This window comes from Setaria italica, chromosome VII (assembly GCF_000263155.2).
Source record: "Setaria italica strain Yugu1 chromosome VII, Setaria_italica_v2.0, whole genome shotgun sequence".
Taxonomy (NCBI): Eukaryota; Viridiplantae; Streptophyta; class Magnoliopsida; order Poales; family Poaceae; genus Setaria; species Setaria italica.
In genome coordinates, this window is record NC_028456.1 from 23,197,448 (window position 1) to 23,220,737 (window position 23,290).

Below are 23,290 nucleotides of genomic sequence, written 5' to 3' on the forward strand. Positions count from 1 at the left end.
TTTACCCCTTTTTTGCGAGGGTCTAGCAAAGTGTAATCACAGCAAGAAATAGATTCTTGTCCAGCCAATTAGCTCGTGAGTCCTGGAACTTGAACGAACCACCTTTGTGATGCATTCCATCGTAACCAATGTTTCTTGACCTTTTGTTTTTTGTACTTCGGTGTTGACTTTGTGATGCAGGCCACGCTTCACAAAGACAGTGTTAAGCCGTATCGCTTCATCTTTCGTCCACGGATTTTCTGTGAGAACGTGTATGCCATTTGCCATCAGATATTCAGATGGCACCAACGGGCACGTCTGGGAGCTGCGATCGCTGCCAAATCTGGCCAAAATCTCGTTCCGGTGAAGGCTCAGCTCGCGCTCTGTTCCGAGCCCTTGGTTGTGTAGTCGTGTTCCTTCCTTTCCGTCTCGCGTCGCCCGCGCCGTGCGAACGCCTCCGTCCACAGCAACCACCCACGCAAGAGTCAAAAAGCGCTGCGCTCTCGAGCGGCATCATCCTCCACCGGTAAACAACGCAAGGCCAAGCAACCTGCCCTGCCGCCGCTTGCCCGGCGCGCAGCGTCATCCCTCTTGCTCCCCTCGCCCAACGGCAACGTATCTGCCCGCCTGCCCTGCAGCCTCATCCGCTCGTCATCGCAGCCCGCCAGCATCAGATTCTCTACTAAACCCTCCAGTTGCGGTTTCTAATCCAGACCAGATAACCCCACTCCAATTATTTTTCTCGGAGCCAATCAATTCCATTTCACCTTTCCTCCCCCACCACCGATGGATTGATGCAGCTGCCGTTTCGCGGACCGTGGTGGTAACTGCCGTGCCCACCCCACGCCCACCACCACCACCTTCTTTCTTCTGCGATTTTCACCCTCGACACGACTCGACTCGACTCCAAGGAGGCGCCTGTCTCCTCCAACCTCCTGCCATCTGCCAACGGAACAACCTGTGTGTCACGGTGTCACCGGGGCCGGCCTCATTTCCCGTCTTCTTGCTCACGCCGCTGCCGGTTCCCGAGGTTCCCCTCCCCTTGGGTTCAATCTCCAGAGTTCAGCGTCCTCCCTCCTCCGGGTTCTTGGCTTTGGGCGGAGGCAGGCCTGCGTGATGACGGCCGGTTCTTGAGAAGCAAGCACGCGGCTTCTCTCTCTCTCTCTCCTCCCAGCGAAGGCGTTCTAGCCTTCTTCGGTTTGGGTTCGGGGCTCTTGCTCGTGAGCTCTGCGGAATTGGGAACTCTGGCAGGAGCGGATTGGAGGAAAGTTGTTGCTTGGGAGGATTTTGGTCGTCCAGTGACTCGTCGGTCGTTCAGAATTGGGAGCTTTGGAGGAAAAGTTGAGTCTTGGCCTCTTGTTTGGCTTGGAGGAGGCCGAGGAAGTCGCCGCCAATGGAGCCGCCGAGTGGGTTCTGGGCCTCCCTCTTGAGCTTCCTCAAGTTCCTGCCCTACTTTTGCGGCCTCCTCATCCTGGGCTTCATCAAAGGTGCCATGCTGCTCTGCTGTCTTGCCTCATTTTTGGTGCACTTCCTTTTGTTCTCACTATCTCTGATGAGGCCAATCGACGCATTTTAGTTTGATTGGTGATAAAATGGGAGGGCTATGAGTCCAACCCTCGTGCAATTTCTGACTTTAAGAGGTTGCTTCTCTTGATACCATGTTCTGCTCTTACATGGCTGCTCGATTCAGAATTTCCTATCTTTTCTTTAGGACTTTGGACCAGTGCAAATAATTGGTGCGCTGTCCTAATTTTAGTTAGGCTCTGCTTTGACTTGGCTTGGATCATCACTATCCATAGGGCAAAATAAATTAAGTAGTTGCTGTAACGATTTAATACCTACTTCTGATTTGAAGTTATGGGACCAGGTTTGGTTAGAACTATAGCCTTTTTTGGAGGCTAATCTGAACATGTCCCTTTTCCTGAATTTATGGAACTTGCTGAAACTTACTTATCAGTTCAATGTCTTGGGCCCCTTGGCTAATTGTTTATGAACGAAAACTCAGTTACTTACTCATCTGTGGGAGCCAGAATTACAAGTAGCTGTGGTCGATAAAAAGTATATAATTTTGCAGATGAATGATGGAATGGCACAAAATATTAATATATGTATATTCTGAAAAATGCAATGTTCTATATATGATATGCAATCCTCATTCTGCTGTTATGGTTTTTTCCTTTTATCTTTAAACTCTGATATGAATCGCATTTCATTTTTTTCGTCTGCCAGGTGTTCTGCTGTGCCCTTGGGCATGCCTTATTATGGCAATTGGATTATCTGCACTTATTCTGGGCTTATGGCCTATGCATCTGATTTGGACATACTACTGCATTATCAGGTACAGTGTGCATGTTCTGCAGTCCTATTTTTGGCAACTTCATTAAATTGCTAGCAAAAAGTGCTCACATTTTGGCGTCCTCCTTTTCTTAAGTCAGAACTAAGCTGGTGGGACCTGTCGTAAAGTTTCTGCTTCTTATTGCTGCTACTGCAATCTTAATCATATGGCTGATAATTGGCATCCCGGGAAGTGTATTTGCTGGATTAGTATATGGTTTTCTAGCACCCATAATGGCAACATTTGGAGCAGTTGGAGAAGGCAAAGAAAAGCCATTCGTTCATTGTTTTGTGGTAGGTTTTTTCTTTTAATGATCAGTTTTATTTTTTTATGTTTATCTCTGTGTTGGTTTGGTAGCATTTCTCTTAGCCATTGCTCGCTATTCTCAACTGCAGGATGGAACATGGAGTACTATCACTGGAAGTTGTACTGTAGTCAGGGATGTGAAAGACATGCTTTTCCACTCCTATTTTTCAATTATGGATGACCTGCGTCTGCAGAAGCGTCCTGATGGAAAGCCATATGAGATAAGGTCTCCTTCCTGTTCCTGTTTAGTATCTTTTAACTTTATACACCTCAAGACTAGACTTTTGTTGTTACTGTTCAGCTTAATGTGCAAGTATCATTCTATATGCTTGACTTGAGATAGCACTTGCAAAAAGGCATGTTATCAGACAACCCTTTTTGAGTCATATAATACACAGATGCAGTGCTTTACACTTAGAGGAAACTTTTCTGATTATTTTTTTCTTTGAAGAACAATGGCCAATAAACTGACACTCATGACATTCTTTTTCCCAGATTGCTTGATATTCCTGGGGCGTTGATAGCGGCTGCATGTGGACTCCTACTTGATGGAATAATGTTCACATTAATTGCCTTCTACAAGTGCCCTGTGATGCTTTTCAAAGGATGGAAACGGCTGATACAGGATATGATTGGTAGGGAAGGACCTTTCTTGGAGACAGCGTGTGTGCCATTTGCTGGTCTTGCTATTCTTCTTTGGCCATTTGCTGTAGTTGGAGCTGTTCTGGCGTCCATCCTCTCCAGTATTCCTTTAGGTGCTTATGGTGCAGTTGTGGCTTATCAGGTACCATCAAAATTTCCATTTCTTCAGTATTTATGATGACAGAGTGTGAATTTTTTGTATCTTTTGTTGGACAAGTAAGCATTGCCACCTCATGATGAATATCAGCTGATTTAATCTGTTGCTTGTTAAAGTCATTGAGCTTAATATTATTGATGTGCCAGGAATCCTCCTTCATCATGGGTCTTGCCTATGTTGCTTCGTCAGTGTCCATCTTTGATGAATACACAAATGATGTTCTTGACATGGCACCAGGTTCTTGCTTTCCAAGGTAAATTGTACTGCATGCCTTTGGTTCCAACAATTTAAATTGTTTGGTGCTGACATTTGAAATCTCTAGATTTAAATATCGCAAGAGCAAGGATGAGTCTTCACACGGACACAGTGTTCCGATATCTAGGCCATCATCATTCAACAAGGAGAAGCAAGAAGGAAAAAGACCTCCATCTCGTGTTACTTCATTTAAAAACAGTATCGATGAGTTCAATCCTTTCAAGGTGATTGTTTCCTCCTAGTAGTTAGTAGATCATATTAGTAACCTGCAATGCCATTGGCCCATTGCTTAATGGCACTCAGATTTTCTAGAGGATGCTTCAATTTATATATAATTTATTAATTTTCAATGAACAAATTTTCTACTATTAGTAATATGCAAACGCATGTAATAAGGGCACTATAACTGAATTACTGAATGATACAATTGTGCAGTTGCTGGACCACCTATTTGTGGAGTGCAGGAACCAGGGGGAGGAGTTGGTTAACAAAGGAGTTATAACAATGAAAGACATCGAAGAAACGAAGTCAGGCAAAGTTGGGAGTGGTGTTCTTAATGTTGGTCTGCCAGCATATGTTATCCTGAATGCGCTCCTTCGGTCCGCAAAAGCTAATTCTGTCGGCCTAGTTTTAAGTAAGTACACCAGAGGAAATGATCTCTTACATCAGTATTGGTGTTATGACTTATCAGTTATGACCTTGGCTTGATGTTCTTTGGTAAAATATGCAGGTAACGGCTCGGAGATTACATCTGACAATAGACCTAGACATACTCTCTTCGATTGGTTCTTTGAGCCGCTTATGGTTATCAAAGAGCAAATCAAGGCTGAGAATTTCACTGAAGAAGAGGAGGAATATCTGAAAATGCGTGTACTGCTGGCTGGTGATCCCAGTCGCCTGAAGGGTGCTCTTCCTAATATGCCATCCTTGAACGAGCGTAAAAACGCAGAAATCGACGCATTTGCCCGCAGGTCCGGCCTCTACTTCAGCCTTTGGTTTGATATAGTTGCGGTAATCGGCATTTATTGATCTTTTCTTTCCTCTGCTGCAACAAGATTGCAAGGAATCACCAAATCAATATCAAGATACCCTACAGCAAAGCGTCGTTTCGACGTCCTTGTGAAGGCGCTGCTGTCGGAGCTCGAGAGGACAATGGGCGGCAGCCAGTCTACTAATGGATCCCACTCCCAGGCGCAGAGGCTGCGGAACTCGGTGGCCCGGATGCTGAGCCAGAAATCCATGGGCAAGACGGCTAACATCAGGGACGAAGACCCAGAAGCGCAAATAACAACCTCGTCTCGCACTCCGTGACATTTGTAAATTCGACGATGCAGTACGATGCTAGTGTAGAGAGGCTTTCACATGCAACGCCAAGCTTTGTACAAAAGTAGTTGCTGCGGCTTTGAGCTGATTCTAACCGTTCTCCTGTATGATTTTTACATTTTGTGCACTGTATGTATCATGTATGCAATGAAATGTTCCATAACGTGGATGCCCAAAGATAACTGTAACCTGGACCCCTGCGAGTCTGGAACTGCAGTTTCTGATGAATTGTCGCACAGGATCTGACTAGTCAGGACTCAGGAGACTTTAAACTCTTGCGGTTTACGTTAGACACAAATCCGAAGGATCCATATCTCATGGATGATAAGTTTAAAATACACATGGTTGTGTTAGACAACTGGTAAGCTGTAGCGTGAACATCGTTGCCTCACTCGGGCAACGACACAGTTTAGCCAGAGCGAAGGCCCGACAAAAGAACGAAATGGACCGGGGGTGGGGCCATGAACAACCGCGTGTGGCCTATGGCTATGACCAACAAAATTGCCATCAGCAAGTCACGCAGCTGGGCATGCATTTTACATTATAAATAAGAGAGGTTCAGCTACCAACTCTTCTAAAGCCCACCATCTTAGGGGTACCAGAAACTTGCATTGCATCAGGTGTGGATATATAGAGGCAAAAGTTTGAAGCAGGGTCAGTGCTTCTCGTAAGCATCAGGCTCAGTCCCAAAGGCCATCTGCAGGCTGGCTATCAGGCACTATGGTGTCATCATCCAAAAGCTCAGATTGCTTCTTCCTCGCCTTCCTATAGCTACTGGAACCTCGAAGAATGGAGCCGATGTGCAAACCGTCTCTGAGACTCTTCTGAGATCTGAACAAGTGAAAGGAAAGGGACTCAGCTGTCAGCAAACTTCAGCTCAAGCGAAGAATGCAATCATGCTTGATTACCAGACAATCAATTATATCCATGAAGTTATGATATAAATGCTGTGATTCATGGTATTCTATCATGTGTGCATGATCGTTTCAACCATCCCAGGGTACTCTCTAGAAGGTGGCTACTCTAACAGTAGCATTGTACTTGGTGAAACTCCATTATCCTCTACCCCCCTAATGCCTACCATGCAACATTTGTACTTTCTCGTCTGCATTGCTACATGCTGATATAAGGAAATAGGCATATCGATTATAACGAAATCTTCTGTTTAAAAGTCAGATATCTTACAAGGACATAGTGCCATCATCATCAGGAACGTCACTTTCATCGTAGGCTGCAGATGAAATACCTGTCAAAGGAACATTGATTAGATCACTGTAACATGTGGACCGGGATATCTGATGAAATGCAGAGTAACCCATAAGCATGTTGGCTGAATTGACTCAAACAAGGTTGCTAATGAGACTCATGACCTTAGTTAAGTAGAACTGTATGGACCTTTTATCAATCAGAAAACTAAAATCAGAACCAGAATCGTTAGTACAACATTCCAAAAATGAATCTAGCATTTTTCAAGTGTGGTATATGATGGAGAAAAGATGAAAAAGGAATGTGCTGCCAGGAACTTCCAAATGAACATACGAACATGACTTGCCCCAGTAGATGTTGGCTGAACAAGTTTCTAAGAGAGATAAGAATGCTTTACCAATTTATTGTCCATGCATTTCGCTGAGGTTACCCACAAGTATAAAACTATAAATAGATAAACAACCAATGTTTACTTAATCTTCCCAATCCCAAGGAGTAAGTTAAATGCATAACCCATGTGCAAATGCAATCAATTAGTCCCTATTCCATGTCATACTATCTCATTAAGGATCCTACCTGAGTCACCAGATGTAGCTGAATTATCAGCCGATGCTTCCATGAAAGCCTTATCGTTCTTGGTGTCCAATTCATCATCAGAGCCTTCGCTGTTGGCATCGTTGAATATTGCACCAATGCCTACCTTCCTATTCTCTTTTTTGGATTTCTCACTGGCTTGTTCATACCTTTTACTTGAAACTTTCCGTACTGCAACTCTATACCGGTTAGCATTTTGAGGCGTGCCCTCTGTGCTGTCACTTGACACTAGAGGACTCGTCGAAAAGTCCTTCACAAGGTTGCGTGCAGGCTTAGGATTTGGAGCCACCCTTCCCTTGATAGAATCATCATGCTTACTCTTAGCATGGGGCTTTAATTTAGAAGTGGACTTCCTCACATCTTTGCTTATATGTACATGATCCTCAGCGAGCAACGTGTTCTGATCATCAACACCGTTCTGGTGGAGCTTCTTTTCAAGAGTGGCATCTTCTGGTTTGTGTTGTACTATACTATCATTCTGAGTAACTCTACTGCCCCTATCTTTTCCATTGTCTCGGCCCATGCTTCCTTTTTGTACGACAGAAAGAGTTTCTTGGGTACCAATATCAATGCCTTGATTATCAGAATTAGGATTTTCCTTTTCAGCAACAGGCATTTCCGTACTCACTTTTCTTTTTCTCTTCTTCTCCTTTCCGTTCTTCACATTCTCATCTTCATTGTTCATGTTTTCTGCTGCAACAAATGGTACAATAACTTTGCTGGTATCAAGATGACCAGTTAAGCTAGTTTTGCCTGTTGGAAGAAGAGATTCTAAAACATCATTTGATTCAATGCTACCAGTGCCTTGCTTTCTTTTACTTTTCTTTTTGTTTTTCACTTCCCTTAAAGTTTCATCTCCATTATCTTGTTTGTGTTCAGCAGAAACTGAAGGAGCATTCATCTTGTTGGAGCTAAAATGATCGAGGAAATTGATTGCATCAGTAGCAGGATGAACTGCGCTATCATAATTTTGTTCAGCAGCATCAGCAAAATTTTTAGGTCTAATCAGACTCTTTTCAGGCCTGAGGTTCCCCAAATCTGCACCGGAATCATGTTCCCGTGCAGGATCCCAACTTTGAAGTTCAGAGTTCAAAGGTTTTTTCCTTGCCTTTTGAGCATTAGGGCTGGCAGATTCAATAGCCATGACATCATTTGCTTGTGTAGCATTCACTCCCTTCAAATCTAATGTATCAACCTGGCTGACTTGCTCGTCCAAAGTTTTAACATTATCTGCAGGTACCTGCTTTAAGGAAACCTTCTTTCGCCGACGCTTAGTGGCTTTGGGTTTGTCATCAGCTTGTGCAACGACATCTCCATTTAAAACATCCTTAGGATCACTTGTTTTGTCAGAAAACCTCAAAGAATCAGACCCATTTAATTCTCCATTAGCATCTTCTTTGGGCACACTTCTTGAATGATGAGATGAGTCAATCATTGTTGATAGCACTTCCAACTTTTCCCCCTTAGACTTCTTAAGTCTAGGTGAGCTGGCAGGAGCATCAGTAGGATATTTTGGAGGTAATAATGCACTAACACCAACTTTATCTGTCGTGGATTCAGGAAGATCCAGTTCATTCTTATTGCTGCCTAGGTGAGTTTGTCCTGCTAATATATCTTCATCCAAATCCTTACTTGAGCTGTCTTTAGACCTTAGATCTGCCAATACCTCATCAATCACATTCTTTGCCACTAGGTTTTCACCAAGCTCCTTATGGTCAACAACTGTTGCTCCTTCTATACCGCCTGGTGTTGTTTGCTTCACATCTAGAGGGGCAACATCTGCGAAATGCATCGAGCTTTCATTTGTAACAAATTCAGATAATTTTGTCAGATCTTGACTAGGATCAACACCCTTTGATGATTCTGCGTGGCGGCGTCTTCTTTTCTTTTTCTTTCCATCACCATTTGGATTTTCTATTATATTTGACTCCCCTTGATGCACATTGTTTGGTTGCTGTGGCAAAGGGTCATGGACAATCCCCCTTTCAGTAGAAACTGCATCCAATCTGACTGCGTTCTCTCTGTACCCGTGCATCTCCTTTTCATGAATAGTATCCAGGGAAGCTCGGTCAACAGAACCAGCCTTCTTTGCTTTCTTACGCTTCTTCAATTGAGAAGTATTATCATTCGTTTGCCTCTTCTCCAAGGCATCTGTACCTTTCCCATCTTTCTCCATGTTGCTTATTTCAGCTACGACTTCATCATGACTTCCCTGATCATGTTGTTTTATTTGTTCATGCCTCTCCCCTCCATTCCAAGGGGTGCTGCTCCCTTTTGGATTTTCCCCGTCACTAGCTACAACTTCACCTACGGAATAAATGGCATCTCCAATGGCAGGATTTCTACATCCTTTAATAGCATGATCAATCTTCCCTTGTTCAGAGATTAGATCAGTAGATGCCAGAGCATCGCTCGTAAACTGAACAAGTTTGCCCCCCTGGTTTTCATCATTGAGTCCTGATGATGAAAGAGTCAAACCAGATGATTTGACTGTAATTTCATCTCTGCCATTTAATTCAACTTTATGTGCATCACCTGGATGATAGGGGAAAAAAAGGAAAATCAGTATATCTACATTAAAAAATGAAAAGACTCCAAATATGACAATAACAAGAGAAATGAGAAGGTGGGCATATAGTGATCTACTCCCTCCGTCCCACAAAGACTGTTCGTTTAGCCTTCAAAACTTGTCCCACAAAGAGTGTTCATATAACTTTCAGACCATCCAACAAAGGCCCTCATTATATCTTCTGGCTCAGTTAACGAATCGATCATTTACTCCCACCATCGATGCCCGAGTCAGACTCGCTAAAATAAGGAAGGCTAATAGGTCCGACAATTACTGCAAGCGTGCATGCTTAATTAATTCTACTCGGTAATCCATCCAATTAAGAAGAGTTATTAGGGGTATTTTGGACTTTTAGCATTGCTACTATCTTGTCTAAAATTTCTAAACGAAGTGTTTGTGGGACGGAGGGAGTAATACTGAAGGTAATGATAGAGCATGCTGGACAAAGAAAAGGATGAGTATTGACCAATTTTGCATTAATTGTTCAGCTGAAGTATCAAAGCCAAACATTTGACACCAAGGCATGATGATTTTATCAAGCATACGATAAAGATATTGTGTAATTGAATTCAAGTACAAAGAATGGCATATGGTGCATAGTGTCTAATAATAGCCTCCAAACTATTTTCAGTAGACAATAGTATTATACCGTAGTATAAATATGATATTATCATGTAGCCCTTGGCTGTTATGAGGCAGAAACTTCACCTGTGGATTTTGATAACTCCTTAGCCCCAGCTGATGGTTCACTTGTTTCTTGAGCAGAAGCTTTAGAAGGGGCCAATTCACGCCTTTTCCTTTTCTTCTTCTTTCCAACAGTGCTTGGATTTTCAGTGGAGTCCTCATGTAAAGTGTCTTGAACTTCTTGCCGAAAAGAAGTATTTAAAGGTTCCCTATGAGAAGTTGTGTCTGCTTCCAGGGGAGATCTACTTGATTTAGTCAAATCTCTGACGTCAGGCTCATTAGTTATTCTAGGAGGGTCTGGAGCTGACGTGTCAAAAGAATCAGTCCTAGATTTTTTGTGCTCCTTTTCTTGTGAAGGATTATCCATTGCATGCATCTCCTCCAACATTTGCTCCTGTATCCTGACTTCCTTGTTGTCAGAAACACGGCCACCAACATCATAGACCCCATCACCAATCAAAATGTCTTCCTTCCTTGCATGTACCTCCTCCACAGCATGTGATATATTGCTCTGATTTGAAGGTTTACCAACATTTTCCATTGATGTAGAACTAATATAAGCACCTTCAGTTTGATTAGCATGTTTTATCTGGCTACTGTAACTCTTTGCTTTCTCTATAACTGGATCACATTCTGCTTCTGTATCACTTGCCAGACATACTGCTTCATTCTTCTGTATTTCAGTATTTAGCTGTGATGAGGATGGTAATGCATCACGTGCTTGAACATCATTCAACGCTGCAGCAGCGTCACCACCTTCAAAAGAAGAGATAACTCCATTAAAATAACTATAAGTAAAGAACAAAAGAGAGCCTAATATTATAGCCACAGGAACAATAGCAGCTTCAACCTCACACCTCAAGGGTCAAGAATCAACTACTAACTACATGCTATTTCTGAAAAAAAGAGAGAGTTGCACATGCATCAAACAGATGTTTAACATGAAGGAGACAACACCACATTTGCATTGCATGCCTGATGAATTTTAGCTTCTGCTGGGTGACAAACACCTTTGAACTGATCTTGATGCAAGAGACATGTAATTAAGATTCACTTTGGAAATACACAAACTTGAACGTCCAATTCAACTGAATTTTGTAGTTACCAAGCATATCGATAACATGCAAAGAAAGAAGCAGTAATGTTAACTTATAAGTTTCATATGGCAGAGTTAATTCTTAGGGCGTACCTTCTAGCATTTGAGGAAGCACATCACGAGCAATTTCTGATGTCATCGCAGGGAGCTCCTGGACAAGCTTCTCCACATGAATTCCAAGACGACCATCACTTGATCTCCTTCCATCGTCTTGGCAGCAGCGTGTGGCTGCCGCCGCCTCTGTCATCTTGACATGAAGAAAGCACCCACCTTTGATTTTGGTGAAGGCACTCGTCACTGTCATTGAATCAGATAGGTGATACAGTACACCCTTCCGCCGGACCTGATGAATAGCAAACACTTTTAGAAGCTAGCATATCCTTTTGCACGGATTTAATATGACTATTGGCTAGATAAAAATGCTAAATAACTAGTTACTTTCTCGATCATCAATAACTGACACAACGACCTCATGCATTAGGTTCACAGAAAGAGATATATTGCATGAAATTTCATAATTGTGTGCATCATAACATGACCTTCGAAAATCCAAAATTTGCATGCACAGCTGAGCCAGATTGTAAAACCGCAATAAGATCACTAATTTGACTTAGTTACAGACTTATAAAGTTATACCACCTGACTTGCATGAGCAACAACAATCTTGTGCACATGTCATACAACAGATAGCAATTCCACCACATTGTACATGTGCATATAAATACTCACATAATGGGGGAATACCAAAAAAAAGAAGGCGGATTACATGGAACTATGGAAGAACCACCCGTACTCGAAAAGCTAATCGAACACCAAAACACCAAGCCAACAGATCTCCCCCAAAAGTTCAAACAGCCCATAAGAGAGGTGAATTTGACATCTGAAACGAACTACACATACTTCATGTGACATTAGACAAATCCATCACCAATCCTCGGCAGCATTTCTACAACCGCCCACTGACTAAATCACCTGATCACTCACCGAAGCACTCGATAAAACCTCGGAACCCCTTATTTAACACAGAAAATAAAACGAACTATACCGCCAAACTAAATCGCACTCGCGCGAGCTTGATGAGCTGATTACAATCACAAAACTTCAGTGACGAAAATGAAAACAGATTAAACTTCAGAGCCACGGAACAGCACCTCGAAGGACTTGACTGAGACGGGGCCGAGGTCGGGGAAGGCGGCTGCGTGCTCCGCGTCCACCCGCGCTGCGCAGAGACCAACACACAGATCAGTTCCGACAGGCACCCGCGGTACGAAGAAAGAGAGGGGAGAAGAGGCGCCAGAATCCGTACACTTTAGGCCGCGGATGGTGGTGTCGGGGGCGACGAGCAGGGCGAGGCGGGTGCCGAGATCGGTGTCGAGGAAGAGCGGGACGGGGGCGTCTCCACCGTCGCGGTGCGCCGTCGGCAGCCGCGGCGGCGGCGGGGCGGCGGCCATCGCGGGGGAGCGCGGCCGCCACTAGAGAGGGAGGCGAGGGCAGGGGGAGAGGGACACGGAGCCACGGAGGAAGAGCGGCGTGGGGTTTTTGTTGATGCGCTTTAGGTCCCACGAAGGCGTATTTCCGGGAGCCGCCTTTCGAATTTCGGGGGACGATTCAGTGCTGCTTTACAAGCAGACCCTTGGGATTTCCCCTTAATGAGTTTGAAGTACGGACTCGATCCTGTTTGGAACCTTGAAGTCTACATTTGTGCTGGGAGCAATTTTAATCAAGGATTCTGCGAGCCACTAATGCATACAAAATGACGTGTGTGCATTATACTTCATTTTTTGGGCAAGTAATACTGTATGTCTTGCAAGTTTGCAGGACTAAAACTCTATACACACAACCTTATTTGCTTCCTACAAACGAGAGTAGTTATACAAAGTACATGTTACTTGGTGCAAATTAAAGCGCCATCTGGTGATGTTGGAAAGTGCCTTCGGACGACAATACACCATTTTAGATGACTGACCATCTGATTAAGAATCACCTACACCAGCAGGATGTGGACTGAACTCATGGCACTTGTATTGTAGGACCAGTAATCCAGTATGGCAAATACTCTTGTGCCCATCACACTTATTTCCTCCATGGTTCACATGGCCACATGGGTGACCATGCACTCTCTCCGTCCCAAAATACTATCCGTTTTGGCTTTTCTATATGCACATGGATATATGATATTCTCTAGAAAAGCCAAATCGAATAGTAATTTAGGATAGAGGGAGTAGAAGACAAACGACGTATATATCGACGTACAAGGATCATGTAGATATTGGTGGAATGCTACGAATATTGTAGAGCGTCCCATTCGTGTCGTCTCAAACCACCTTCACTGCTTCTTCTTCCTGGCGTCCTTGGCCCTCCCCTTGGCGCGGCCGTCGAGGGCCATGCTGAGGATGACCCTGTCGGCGACGGAGCCGGGCAAAATCGAGACGAGCTTCCACACGGCGTGCGGCCAGTACGGGGAGCACCGAGGCTCGTACCCGATGTAGCGGACGGCGGCACGGGCGTACGCCTCCGGCGACGGCGCCAAGAAGCTCGGGTTCCTGATGGACGCCATCTTCGTCGCCACGTACATGGGCGCCTGAGCGGCGTGCACACCAAAATTAACGTTAACGAGACGTAAAACATACAGAGAAGAATACAAGACACAATTGATGCGAAAGTTGAGTCGCACGGCACGGCGTTTGTTAGCAGCTAGCGACATTGCACGTTCCGGACACCAAGTTCGATTGGCCGTTGTACGTGCTAGACTTGTACTTAGTCGTGTGATGAGGACTGTCGGATTTATATTTGAAAAATGAAATGCCATCTGTTCCACACGCGTGATGCGGTGACTGTCAAATCTTTAGTTTTGTTGGGTGCATATGCAGTTGGGAGGATTTCGGATGGCTAGTTTCCAGCGAATACTGGGATCAGTTAATTTCTTGTTCATGTGTTTCATGACAATGTCTGCACCAGATTTATTGGTGACAGTGGTGCTGATCGGTACTTACAAGTTACAACGAGCCTAACAAAGGACAGCATGAGGAAATCGTTTTTCACTACTGCGCAGTTGTAAAGATGTTGATAGCTGAATAACTGGTATGCATTACTCGAGTGTATTTTCCATAATGAAGAGGTATCAACGATATGCATATTATATTAGCATCCTTACATCTCTCAAAACAGTTTGGAAGCAACAAGTGAGAGAAATAAAAAAAAAACAGAATATGGGGCATCGGCAGCTACAGAAGGAAGATACAAGATACGCTCTTAAGCTTACGGAGCAATCATGTGAAAAGAATGCATCAGTAGAGATTAATTATGTTACCTGGCATTGCACATCGATGCCTTTGCTCTTGTACTCCACGTAGAGGGATCTAGAGAACTGATCAACGAACCTGATAAAAATTAAAATAGCCTTATCACCATGAAACATTTGTCTGGTATTTTACAGTGACAAATTAAGCAATGCTACAGAGAAAATACACGTTTTCCCAGTTTGATTTGAATGTTTTATGTAATGACATGGTCTACAAGACGTAGGTTTGACCGTACCACTATTTCTATTACATTGTATTTATATTTTATAAATATAAAAATGAATGATATTATGAAAGTGCTTTCAAGACAAATCTACATATAATTTTCCTGTTTCCATTTTTTTTCCTCAAAGACTATACTCAGCTAACTAATCGTTCAGGCAATACACGCACATGTTGTAATAATCTCATGAAGTAAATATATGTATACTTCTTTGTCCACTAGCTCTTTATCTGAAAATAAAATCTTGCAAATAGATAATTCGGCACTCACGCCTTGGTGGCGGCGTAGACGGTGTGGAGTGGGCAGGACGGCAAGACGGAGGCGCTGCCGGAGCCGATGTTCACAATGGCGCCGCGCCCGCGCTCCACCATGCCGGGGAGCACAGCGTGCGTCACGCGCGTGGTGGCTTCGACGTTGACCCGCACCATGTTCCGCACCAGCGCCTCGTCCACCTCGTGGAAGTAGCGTGCGTACGGGTAGCACGCGCCGGCGTTGTTCACGAGCACGCCGACGTCGAGGTCCCGGATGAGCTCCCCGAGCGCGTCCACCTTCGCGGCGAGACCGTCGGCGGCGAAGTCCAGGACGAAGGTACGCACCTGGGTGCCGGGGTGCCTGGCTTTGACCTCGGCCGCGACGGTCGCGAGCTTGTCGGGGCTGCGGCCGACGAGGACGAGGCCGAGCCCGGCCGCGGCGAGGCGGGAGGCGAGCGCGCGGCCGATGCCGTCCGTGGCGCCCGTGACGACGGCCCACGCGCCGTAGCGGCGGCGCAGAGGCCTCGCGGGGCGGAGGAACGCCGCGTACAGCCACAGCGCGAGGCGCGCCGCGGCGCGCGCGGACACGATGAGCCCCAGCGCCGCGAGCGCCACCAGCGCATACGCCGGCTGAGCATGCGCGCTGCAGGCCATGGAGACGCGGCCGGTTGATGATGAGCGCCGCGAGGCTTGGTTTGCGCGGTGGGACGCTGCTGCTGGCGCACAGTTTGTATGCAATCGGCCGGGGAGGACGGCTTCAGTTTATAGCGCGCGCGCGCGCGCGGGAGGGTGGCAGTTGCCGGTTGAAGGTCTTGGAGTTGGCCTGTCAAGCCGGCAAGATATGCAAGGCCACCGTAGCCCTGAGGAGCAGGGCTCAACTATCCTGAAGCAGTGAAGTCCAACCCTGGATCACTGTGGATGGCTAATCAGCAAGCGCCCTCCCAACGGGCGATTTCAAACTACAAAAGACAAGCGTGCTGCCTGGACCCAAAGAATTTCCTTTTCGGGAAAACTTTTACACAATGAGTTATATACAAAACGTTTCCAAACAAAAATTAAATAAAACAACTTTGGTCTGTGCATTCGGTCTAACTGAATCAAATTGATCGGTTATTCAGATTTTTGAGAAATTTTGGTTAAAAAAACGAATTGTCGGATCATAACAAAACTGCGAGCAAATTCGGTCTCAGTCGGTTTGGTTCGTCCTCGGTCATGACCGAATCAATCAAAGTAATGTTAACACATTGAAAAGGATCACAAAAGAACCAATTTAGTGGCATTACTATACACAATAGAAAGATGAAGCACAAATCGACTAGGATGAACACAAATCGCATCCTCGTCATCGGCAGGGCTTTCTTTACTGGTGGATCCACAATGTTGAGTCGGTGAGGGTTGTGCCGCAACGCCGGCATGGAAGGAGGCTTGCATGTTAAGCTTGAAATGTGGAGCGCGGCTGCTCAGCTGTGCCTAGGTCATTAAGTCCATGCTGGCACTGTTGCCTACATATGTCAAGGCCATGGCCGACCTTGCCGCGACATCGAGGCCTAGTCACCATGGAAGCTCCGTCCAATGTTCGATAAGCGTGGCTGGAGTGCTACCGCCAGAGTAAGGGGAGGGGAGAGGAGGCGTAGAACTACCACCAAGTTAGCTAGGTTTAGGCTTGAGTTATAGAGATAGGGTTTGCTAATGGGTTTGGACTGCTTTGTGTTACTAGATTTATTTGGTTTATCCTGATTTATTAGTTAAGCGCAAGTTTGGAACTGAGATAACCGGACGTTGGATAGATGCAAGTGGAGACCGAATTTATGACTGATTTTTTTGTTATTTTCAGTCATTTTGATTTCGGTTTCAGTTAATTATGCCCACATCTAGTGCTAAACAAATAAGAGATTTGCTCCGGTGGTCCTTCCTAGGAGATTTGCAGAATATTAAAAGCAGCCAACTGATTAATTAGGATTTAATCCTGTCTGGGTCCTGTTTGGGCCCGGCCCTACCCGTGCCCTAATGGTGCCCAATGCCCGCCCGTCCAGTCCAAATGCCCAGTCCACGCCAGCAGGAAGCCGGCTCGGCTCAGCCCGGAAGACGTCCCCCTCGCCGTTTTCCTCCCGTTCTCTCCCTCTCGTCATTGAGCGCCCCTCGTCATTTGGACTGCCTCGCGCGAGAGCAGCCGGACGGCGGCGGCGGCTCCCTCGATCGTCGCCCTTGATCCGATTTAATCGGCAACGAAGGCGGCTCCTTCTCTCCCTCTCGCCATTCGTCCTCAGCGCGCCGAGCGGAGTCGTGATTCGTTTCGTCGTCGTCGGCGGCGGCGGCCACCTCTCCGTGCGCAAAGATACATGTTAGGTTCAACAGCGACCGAATTATTGCAGACACAAAGTTGGATCAGTGTCAGCTGGACAATGATTAGTGCTTATGTAAGACTGGATGCAGTTAAGTTTTCTTGTACTGGCTGATGACATTGATAGAACTGACTCTATGAAATAAAAACCTGGCGAATGTTGACAGATCATACTTCTTGAGCAGATGCAATTGAAATGAACAGTATGCCTGTAAATGTTTTGAACGGTACTGGAACTACACTAAGAGATGAAATGAAACCTAAAGAAGATGAGACACATTATATGAGTGATATGGCTACAAAGCTGAAAAGGAAAGAAGATTCAGAAACAACACCTGCAAGTCCATACAAGGGCCTTATTGACACCGCGGCACCTTTTGAGTCTGTTAGAGAAGCTGTGACCAAGTTTGGAGGAATTGTTGATTGGATAGCTCATAAAGCTCAGATGTTAGAGGTAGTTCTTGATAAATTAACACTACATATAGATCACAGAGCTTTTGTTATGGAACTGAAATTGTCTTTTACTTAAGTCATTTTTTACCAGACAGTAGATCACTAAAAAAAGGACTTTCATCATCCCCTGCATGCAAAGACGCAAGCTTCATACAGCTTGAACTTGAAAAGGTTCGAAGCTAAATTCCACTTTGCAAGGAGGATCTCAAGTTGTTTGCGGCGAGCGGAGGCCCCAGCAATGGAGGTTGCTGGCAAAGTCGTTTCTCTGATGCATCCCCAACACTCAACTCTTTTTTTTTTTTGCGAAAATCCCCAACACTCAACTCTTCTTTCTGACAGCCAGACTCATGTGGACATCATCAACAGGAAAGTGGACTCCGTTCCTTCGAGGCTGGAGCCATAGCTTGCTGATCCCTGTGCAAATCTGGAAGGCACTCGGTTTGAAGACGGCAAGGTCTCCAGGCATCTAACTGTACTGCTCATTCTGTAGCTAATCAGGCTCGTAATAACTGTTATGCCTGATTGTTTCTCTTGCACCAATGAACACCATAATAACAGTTGCCCATTGTTTGCGGCGCTGCAGTATGCATTATGGGATCAGTACGATCTCTTTCATGGACACTGTCTGTAAGTATTAATGAATGTCATAAAGAAACTATTGGAAGTGTACTGCAGTCTGCAGGTTATACAAAGCAGGCAGCTGACATACAAAGGCATACCTGAGTAGTGAGTACTCTTTAATCAAAATAATAACCTGGGCTCATCACAAACCTGCAGGCTGCAGCTATGTGATGAGCCTTTGGTGGACGGGAAACTAGCGAATTTGCCACTGCAATGTTGGCAGTTGTGCAGCTCTCTCCAGCTGTTCTGCTTGTACTTGAATTGCATGGAGTCGGACTTAATGCCTGCATTGAGCAACATTAACATTTCCTGTTGCTTATGCATCTCACAGGTAGAAAGGGGACATCAAATAATTCAAACAATTTCCATGCGTAAGGTGATGTGCCTATTGTCACATCATCAAAGATCGTGTCGAGATTGATTACATTTGCCCTTCATTCAAGCCGCCAACCATATCTAGTAACCGACGAAATCTCGTAACAATCTAATTCTCCTAACTTTTCCAGTAACTCAAATAGTTGACAACTCTAAGCATATTTGAGTGGTTCATCACCACTAAGAATATTTCAATGCATCATCATTCATGAGTGCTTCAACTCGTTCTTTCACCCTTCTTAGCCTGGTTTGCATCACCTAAAATAAGATCTGTAGCCATTTCTTTTCTGAACTTGTTTATATCCTCACTTTCTGCTTTCTAACGCTGAAACCCTTGTCCCTTGCATACTTACTATAGAAAATGTAAGCCTCCCCTGCAGTTGCAAAGGTCATATTGACCATATCCCAATACTCATCCAATGTAGTGTGCTGCTCCGCAGCATGTGACATTGACCTAAACATTTTCTTCTCATTATTAGCATTGCCATTATGGATAAACATAACTTTAGTTGATTCGTTTTTATACTACGTGGATGGCAAATTAAAGGAACACACTGACTGCAAGCATTAATTGCGCTCTTTAGGAATGGCTTGAAACAAATTGATGCATTACTTTGATATCAACATCCCAGTAAAATAAATGTCATTGGCAATTCACTTATGCAATTATGCAACATGTTTTCCTTTTTCTCTCTGTTTTTTTAGCTGAGTATCAGTTGTTCCTTGCCTAGTAGGGGGCCGGTTGGTCCTGCTAGTTGTATTTCCTTTTTTTCTGCTTTTTCATCTAATAAAAATTCGGCAAAGCTCTTGCCGTCCGTTCAAAAAAAAAAACATCGATGTGCCGCCGCCCTTGCTCCGGTCAGGACAACAGCGCCTCACGGAGAGGTGGCTGTCGTTCGCCGCCGCCGTCGAAATCGGATTGGGGATGCCCCCGGTCGCCGCCGTTGCCGAAATCGGATCGAGGATACCGCCGGTCGCCACCGCCGCTGACGAAATCGGGATCACGACTTTGCTCGGCGCGCTGAGGACAAAATGGGAGAGGGAGAGGCGTGCCATACCGACGAATTCGGGCACGTTTGGTTAACTGACGAGAGGAGTCTGCCACGTATCTACCAGCCAGGCTGAGTTGAGACGGTCTCTGTACATACAACGAGCTGATGTTTGGTTGACTGGTACAGGATGAGCATAACAACTGTTTGGTTGGCTACCCTGGTATTTATTATATTGAATTGACACGAAAAGACAAGTACTAAGATTTTATATTATTTTGCTTGAATTGATTATACATTACTTATTTCATTATGTTAAGCCTTAATCTAAGTTGAAATATACAAATATACCTTAAAATATGCTAATTATTTGCTAATATCATCATTACTTGCTAATATGCTGCATGCCGTGCTCTGGAGATACGGATCTCATTCTCGTTTCTTGGGAGCCAGGTTCGCTGGCTGCTTTTGCATGTGGGGAGACAGACTCGTTGCTTCACATGGGTATAGATTTCCATTTGGCACTAACACTACGGGCCGGCCCGAGCACTACACGAAGAAGCACGGCCCGAAAACGGCTCGGCCCGTGAACCATCGTGCCAGTGCCAGGCCCGGCACGGCGTTAGTGCCGTGTCTGGGCCGCCAATGCGGCCCGTAGTGCCAGCACGGGCACGGCACGCTTAATGGGCCGGCCCGCTTAAGGCACGGCCAAACGGCTATCAGCCGTCGGATCCGCCGCCCCCGCTCCATCCGACCGTTGGATCCGACCGTTGGCGGGGGCGCGTATATAAGCCGAGGCCGACGGCGCGCGACGCGGCGACGGTAACCCTAGCTCATTTGCGCCGCTCCTCTCTCTCTCTCTCTTCGCTCGCTCAGTCGCTCTCCTCTCTCTCCGACTCTCCGGCTCTCTCGCTCTCTGCCTCCCTCCCCGGATCCCCTCCCTTCTACCCTTCTCCTCCCCCTCCGGTGGCCTCCGGCCTCCGCCGGCACTTGCACACGGCACGGCCATGTATACTCCTATCACCTATGGCTATTCTTGATCTCGCATTCTCGCTTCGCGTCGTCCTTCTCGTCATCTCCGTGTCGGCCTCGCCAGGTCTCGGCCCCGCGTCGATCTCGCCGGATCCACATTAGAACTCGCCGGATCCGTAGTCGGTCTCGCTGGATCTGTGCTTCGTCAACGTCGCCGGCGACTCCGGTGCTCCGGCTATCAAGGTAGGAAACCCTAACCCTAACCCTAACCCTTCATCAATCGACCCCTTATCCCTAACCGGCTAATCCTAACTCTTCTTTTTGTGTAGCCGTTGAGGAACCGGGCGCGGGCGTGTGACGATGGCCGGATCCGACGACGACGAGACGGTTCAGGGTGGGTCAAACCAAGAGAGACGGCTTTGCGGGTTGGCCGGAGATGATGACGAGGATGACATGCGCGAGGATGCCGCCGAGCTCTTCGGCCGTGTGGCTCAACGTCCCATCATCCTTGAGCCATGCGATGACCAAGCAGTGGACGGGGACGGGGAAGAGAACAACGGTAAGCGCTCACGCCCCTCTACCTCGGCCGTGTGGCTTGATTTCAAGAAGATATTCAAAATGGTGAACGGTAAGAAGGTAAGGTATGGAGCTAAATGCATCCATTGCTCTAAAGAGTACTCTGGGCGCTCTAGTGGTGGCACTGGTCACCTCACCCGCCATAGGGATAGATGCCCTAGAAGGCGTGAGAAAACTCACATGTCTCAGTCACAAATCTCTTTTAATCCTGATGGTAGTATTCGTAATTGGGAGTACTGTCCTATAGTTGCCCGTACTCAACTTGTTAGACTGCTTGCTAGGCTTGATGTTCCTGTCTCTTTGGGTGAATCTTATGCATTTGAAGATTACATTAGAACTGCTCATAATCCTAAATTTGTTTCAGTATCTAGGCAAACCACCACTAGAGACCTGCTAAAATACTTCAATGATTGCAAGGCTAAGCTTGTTGAATTGTGAAATCTGCTGGTGTTAATTGTGTGTGTCTAACCTCTGATATTTGGTCTGGTAATGCCAAAGAGGACTACCTCAGTGTTGTTGCTCACTACATAAACTCTGATTGGCAACTAGAGAAGAGAGTGCTTGGTCTTAGGCTGATTGATTGTTCACACAATGGTCAAAATATTGCTGATCGTGTTGCATCTGTGCTTGATGACTATTGTTTGACTGAAAAAGTTTTTGCTGTTACTTTGGACAATGCATCATCTAATGTTTCAGCCATGCAAAAGCTTAGACCTGTTCTTTCTAAATATCTTGGTATTGAAGTTGTGGATGATGATAGGGATGACAATGCACATTCAATTAATTCTTTATTCTTGCATCAGCGTTGTGCATGCCATATTATCAATCTGATTGTTAAGGAGGCTCTAACTGCTCTTAAGCCATTGATTGAGAAGTTTAGAATTGCAATATCTTTCTTAAACTCATCTAATCAGAGAATTGCTGCATATAAAAGTTATTGCATTGCCACTGGTGTTAGGCCTAGAAAGTTTCAGCTAGACATGGAAGTTAGGTGGAATTCTACATATCTAATGCTTAAGCATTTGTTTCCTCATAAGGTCCCATTCACAACTTTCATAGTTGCTCAATATCCTAGGGTTGAAGGTGATCAGTTGCTTTTATCTGATGATAATTGGGCTATGGCAGAAAAAGTGCTAAGATTTCTTGAACTTTTTTATGATGCTACAGTTACATTGTCTGGTGTGTACTATCCTACATCTCCACTTATGATTCATTATCTTGTTAAGATTGCTATGCACTTAAAGAATTATGCTAATGATACTCACATCAGACATGTGGTTCAACCTATGATAGACAAGTATAACAAATACTGGAGGGACATACCTTTGCTTTATTCTTTTGCATTCATCCTGGACCCTAGAGCTAAAATGAAAGGTTTCAATAGAGTGCTCAGGAGGTTGGGTACCCTTACCAGTACAGATTACAGTGCTTACCAGGTTAGCACTAGAGCTCGACTTACTGATGTCTACAACAAGTATGAGGAGAAATATGGAGGTGTTAGGTTGAGGAGGACTGTACCTCCTAACCTATCTGGTAAGAAAAGGTCTGCTTGGGATGAAATTTATGATGATGATGATGTTGGTTCTGCTGGTGGCATGCATTCTCTAGTTGCTACTCTAAGCATGGCTAGAGATACATCTGCAACTGCCCTTTTGCATGCTGCCAGTTCTTCAGGTGGTAATGTTTCTGAACTTGTTTCTTACTTGGACTGTGACACAGTGAATCATTTAGATGATGATTTTAACATCTTGAACTGGTGGCATCAACACAAACTCACATATCCAGTGTTGTCAACCATGGCTAAGGATATATTAACAGTTCCTGTTTCAACCATATCTTCAGAATCCACTTTTAGTATGACTGGCAGGATCATCGAGGAGCGGCGGAGGAAGCTAAAGCCTGAGATGGTGGAGATGCTCACCTGCATCAAAGACTGGGAGGCTGCAGAAGCAAGGCTGCAACACATGGTGGAGGACAAGGAACTTGAAGAAGCTTTTGAAGAACTTTATCTTGATTAATGATATCATTTATGTAATGGGAC

At 45.3% G+C, this 23,290-nt stretch overlaps 3 protein-coding genes across 4 annotated transcripts; 1 reads left to right on the top strand and 2 right to left on the bottom strand.

Annotated features, from left to right (window-relative positions):
- The first annotated feature begins 532 nt into the window (after window positions 1-532).
- Window positions 533-5,160, top strand: LOC101767789 (uncharacterized membrane protein At3g27390). Of its 2 annotated transcripts, XM_004975944.3 has the most exons (10): window positions 533-1,466; window positions 2,209-2,317; window positions 2,415-2,607; window positions 2,710-2,846; window positions 3,116-3,404; window positions 3,566-3,672; window positions 3,742-3,898; window positions 4,110-4,308; window positions 4,405-4,645; window positions 4,730-5,160. In XM_004975944.3, exons 1-10 carry the CDS (start codon window positions 1,373-1,375, stop codon window positions 4,983-4,985), a joined length of 1,782 nt encoding a protein of 593 aa, XP_004976001.1. In that variant the 5' UTR covers window positions 533-1,372; the 3' UTR covers window positions 4,986-5,160. The 2 variants fall into 2 exon arrangements, with proteins under 2 accessions (XP_004976001.1, XP_022684467.1); XM_022828732.1 differs by lacking the exon at window positions 533-1,466 and having other exon boundaries at window positions 2,411-2,607.
- A 124-nt stretch (window positions 5,161-5,284) lies between these two features.
- LOC101768199 lies at window positions 5,285-12,656 on the bottom strand. Its single transcript, XM_004975945.3, has 7 exons — window positions 12,453-12,656; window positions 12,298-12,365; window positions 11,240-11,489; window positions 10,075-10,806; window positions 6,780-9,332; window positions 6,183-6,243; window positions 5,285-5,828 (listed from the first exon to the last, which is right to left on the bottom strand). The coding sequence occupies exons 1-7, from the start codon at window positions 12,595-12,597 to the stop codon at window positions 5,678-5,680; spliced, it is 3,960 nt and encodes a 1,319-aa protein (XP_004976002.2). The 5' UTR covers window positions 12,598-12,656; the 3' UTR covers window positions 5,285-5,677.
- Window positions 12,657-12,979: 323 nt separating this feature from the next.
- On the bottom strand, window positions 12,980-15,635 carry LOC101784933 (very-long-chain 3-oxoacyl-CoA reductase 1). The gene is made up of 3 exons (XM_004978029.3): window positions 14,942-15,635; window positions 14,457-14,526; window positions 12,980-13,727 (listed from the first exon to the last, which is right to left on the bottom strand). The coding sequence occupies exons 1-3, from the start codon at window positions 15,574-15,576 to the stop codon at window positions 13,473-13,475; spliced, it is 960 nt and encodes a 319-aa protein (XP_004978086.1). The 5' UTR covers window positions 15,577-15,635; the 3' UTR covers window positions 12,980-13,472.
- Between the last annotated feature and the right edge of the window lie 7,655 nt (window positions 15,636-23,290).

Coding starts and splice junctions, on each gene's coding strand:
- LOC101767789 (XM_004975944.3), top strand. CDS start 1,373: ATGGAGCCGCCGAGTGGGTTCTGGGCCTCCCTCTTGAGCTTCCTCAAG. Junction 3,673..3,741: donor CCAGGTTCTTGCTTTCCAAG/GTAAATTGTACT, acceptor TGAAATCTCTAG/ATTTAAATATCGCAAGAGCA. Junction 4,309..4,404: donor TTCTGTCGGCCTAGTTTTAA/GTAAGTACACCA, acceptor TAAAATATGCAG/GTAACGGCTCGGAGATTACA.
- LOC101768199 (XM_004975945.3), bottom strand. CDS start 12,597: ATGGCCGCCGCCCCGCCGCCGCCGCGGCTGCCGACGGCGCACCGCGAC. Junction 12,366..12,452: donor CACCATCCGCGGCCTAAAGT/GTACGGATTCTG, acceptor GTCTCTGCGCAG/CGCGGGTGGACGCGGAGCAC. Junction 5,829..6,182: donor GATGATGGCACTATGTCCTT/GTAAGATATCTG, acceptor TCACTTGTTCAG/ATCTCAGAAGAGTCTCAGAG.
- LOC101784933 (XM_004978029.3), bottom strand. CDS start 15,576: ATGGCCTGCAGCGCGCATGCTCAGCCGGCGTATGCGCTGGTGGCGCTC. Junction 14,527..14,941: donor GTCTACGCCGCCACCAAGGC/GTGAGTGCCGAA, acceptor AATTTTTATCAG/GTTCGTTGATCAGTTCTCTA. Junction 13,728..14,456: donor GCATCGATGTGCAATGCCAG/GTAACATAATTA, acceptor CACGCCGCTCAG/GCGCCCATGTACGTGGCGAC.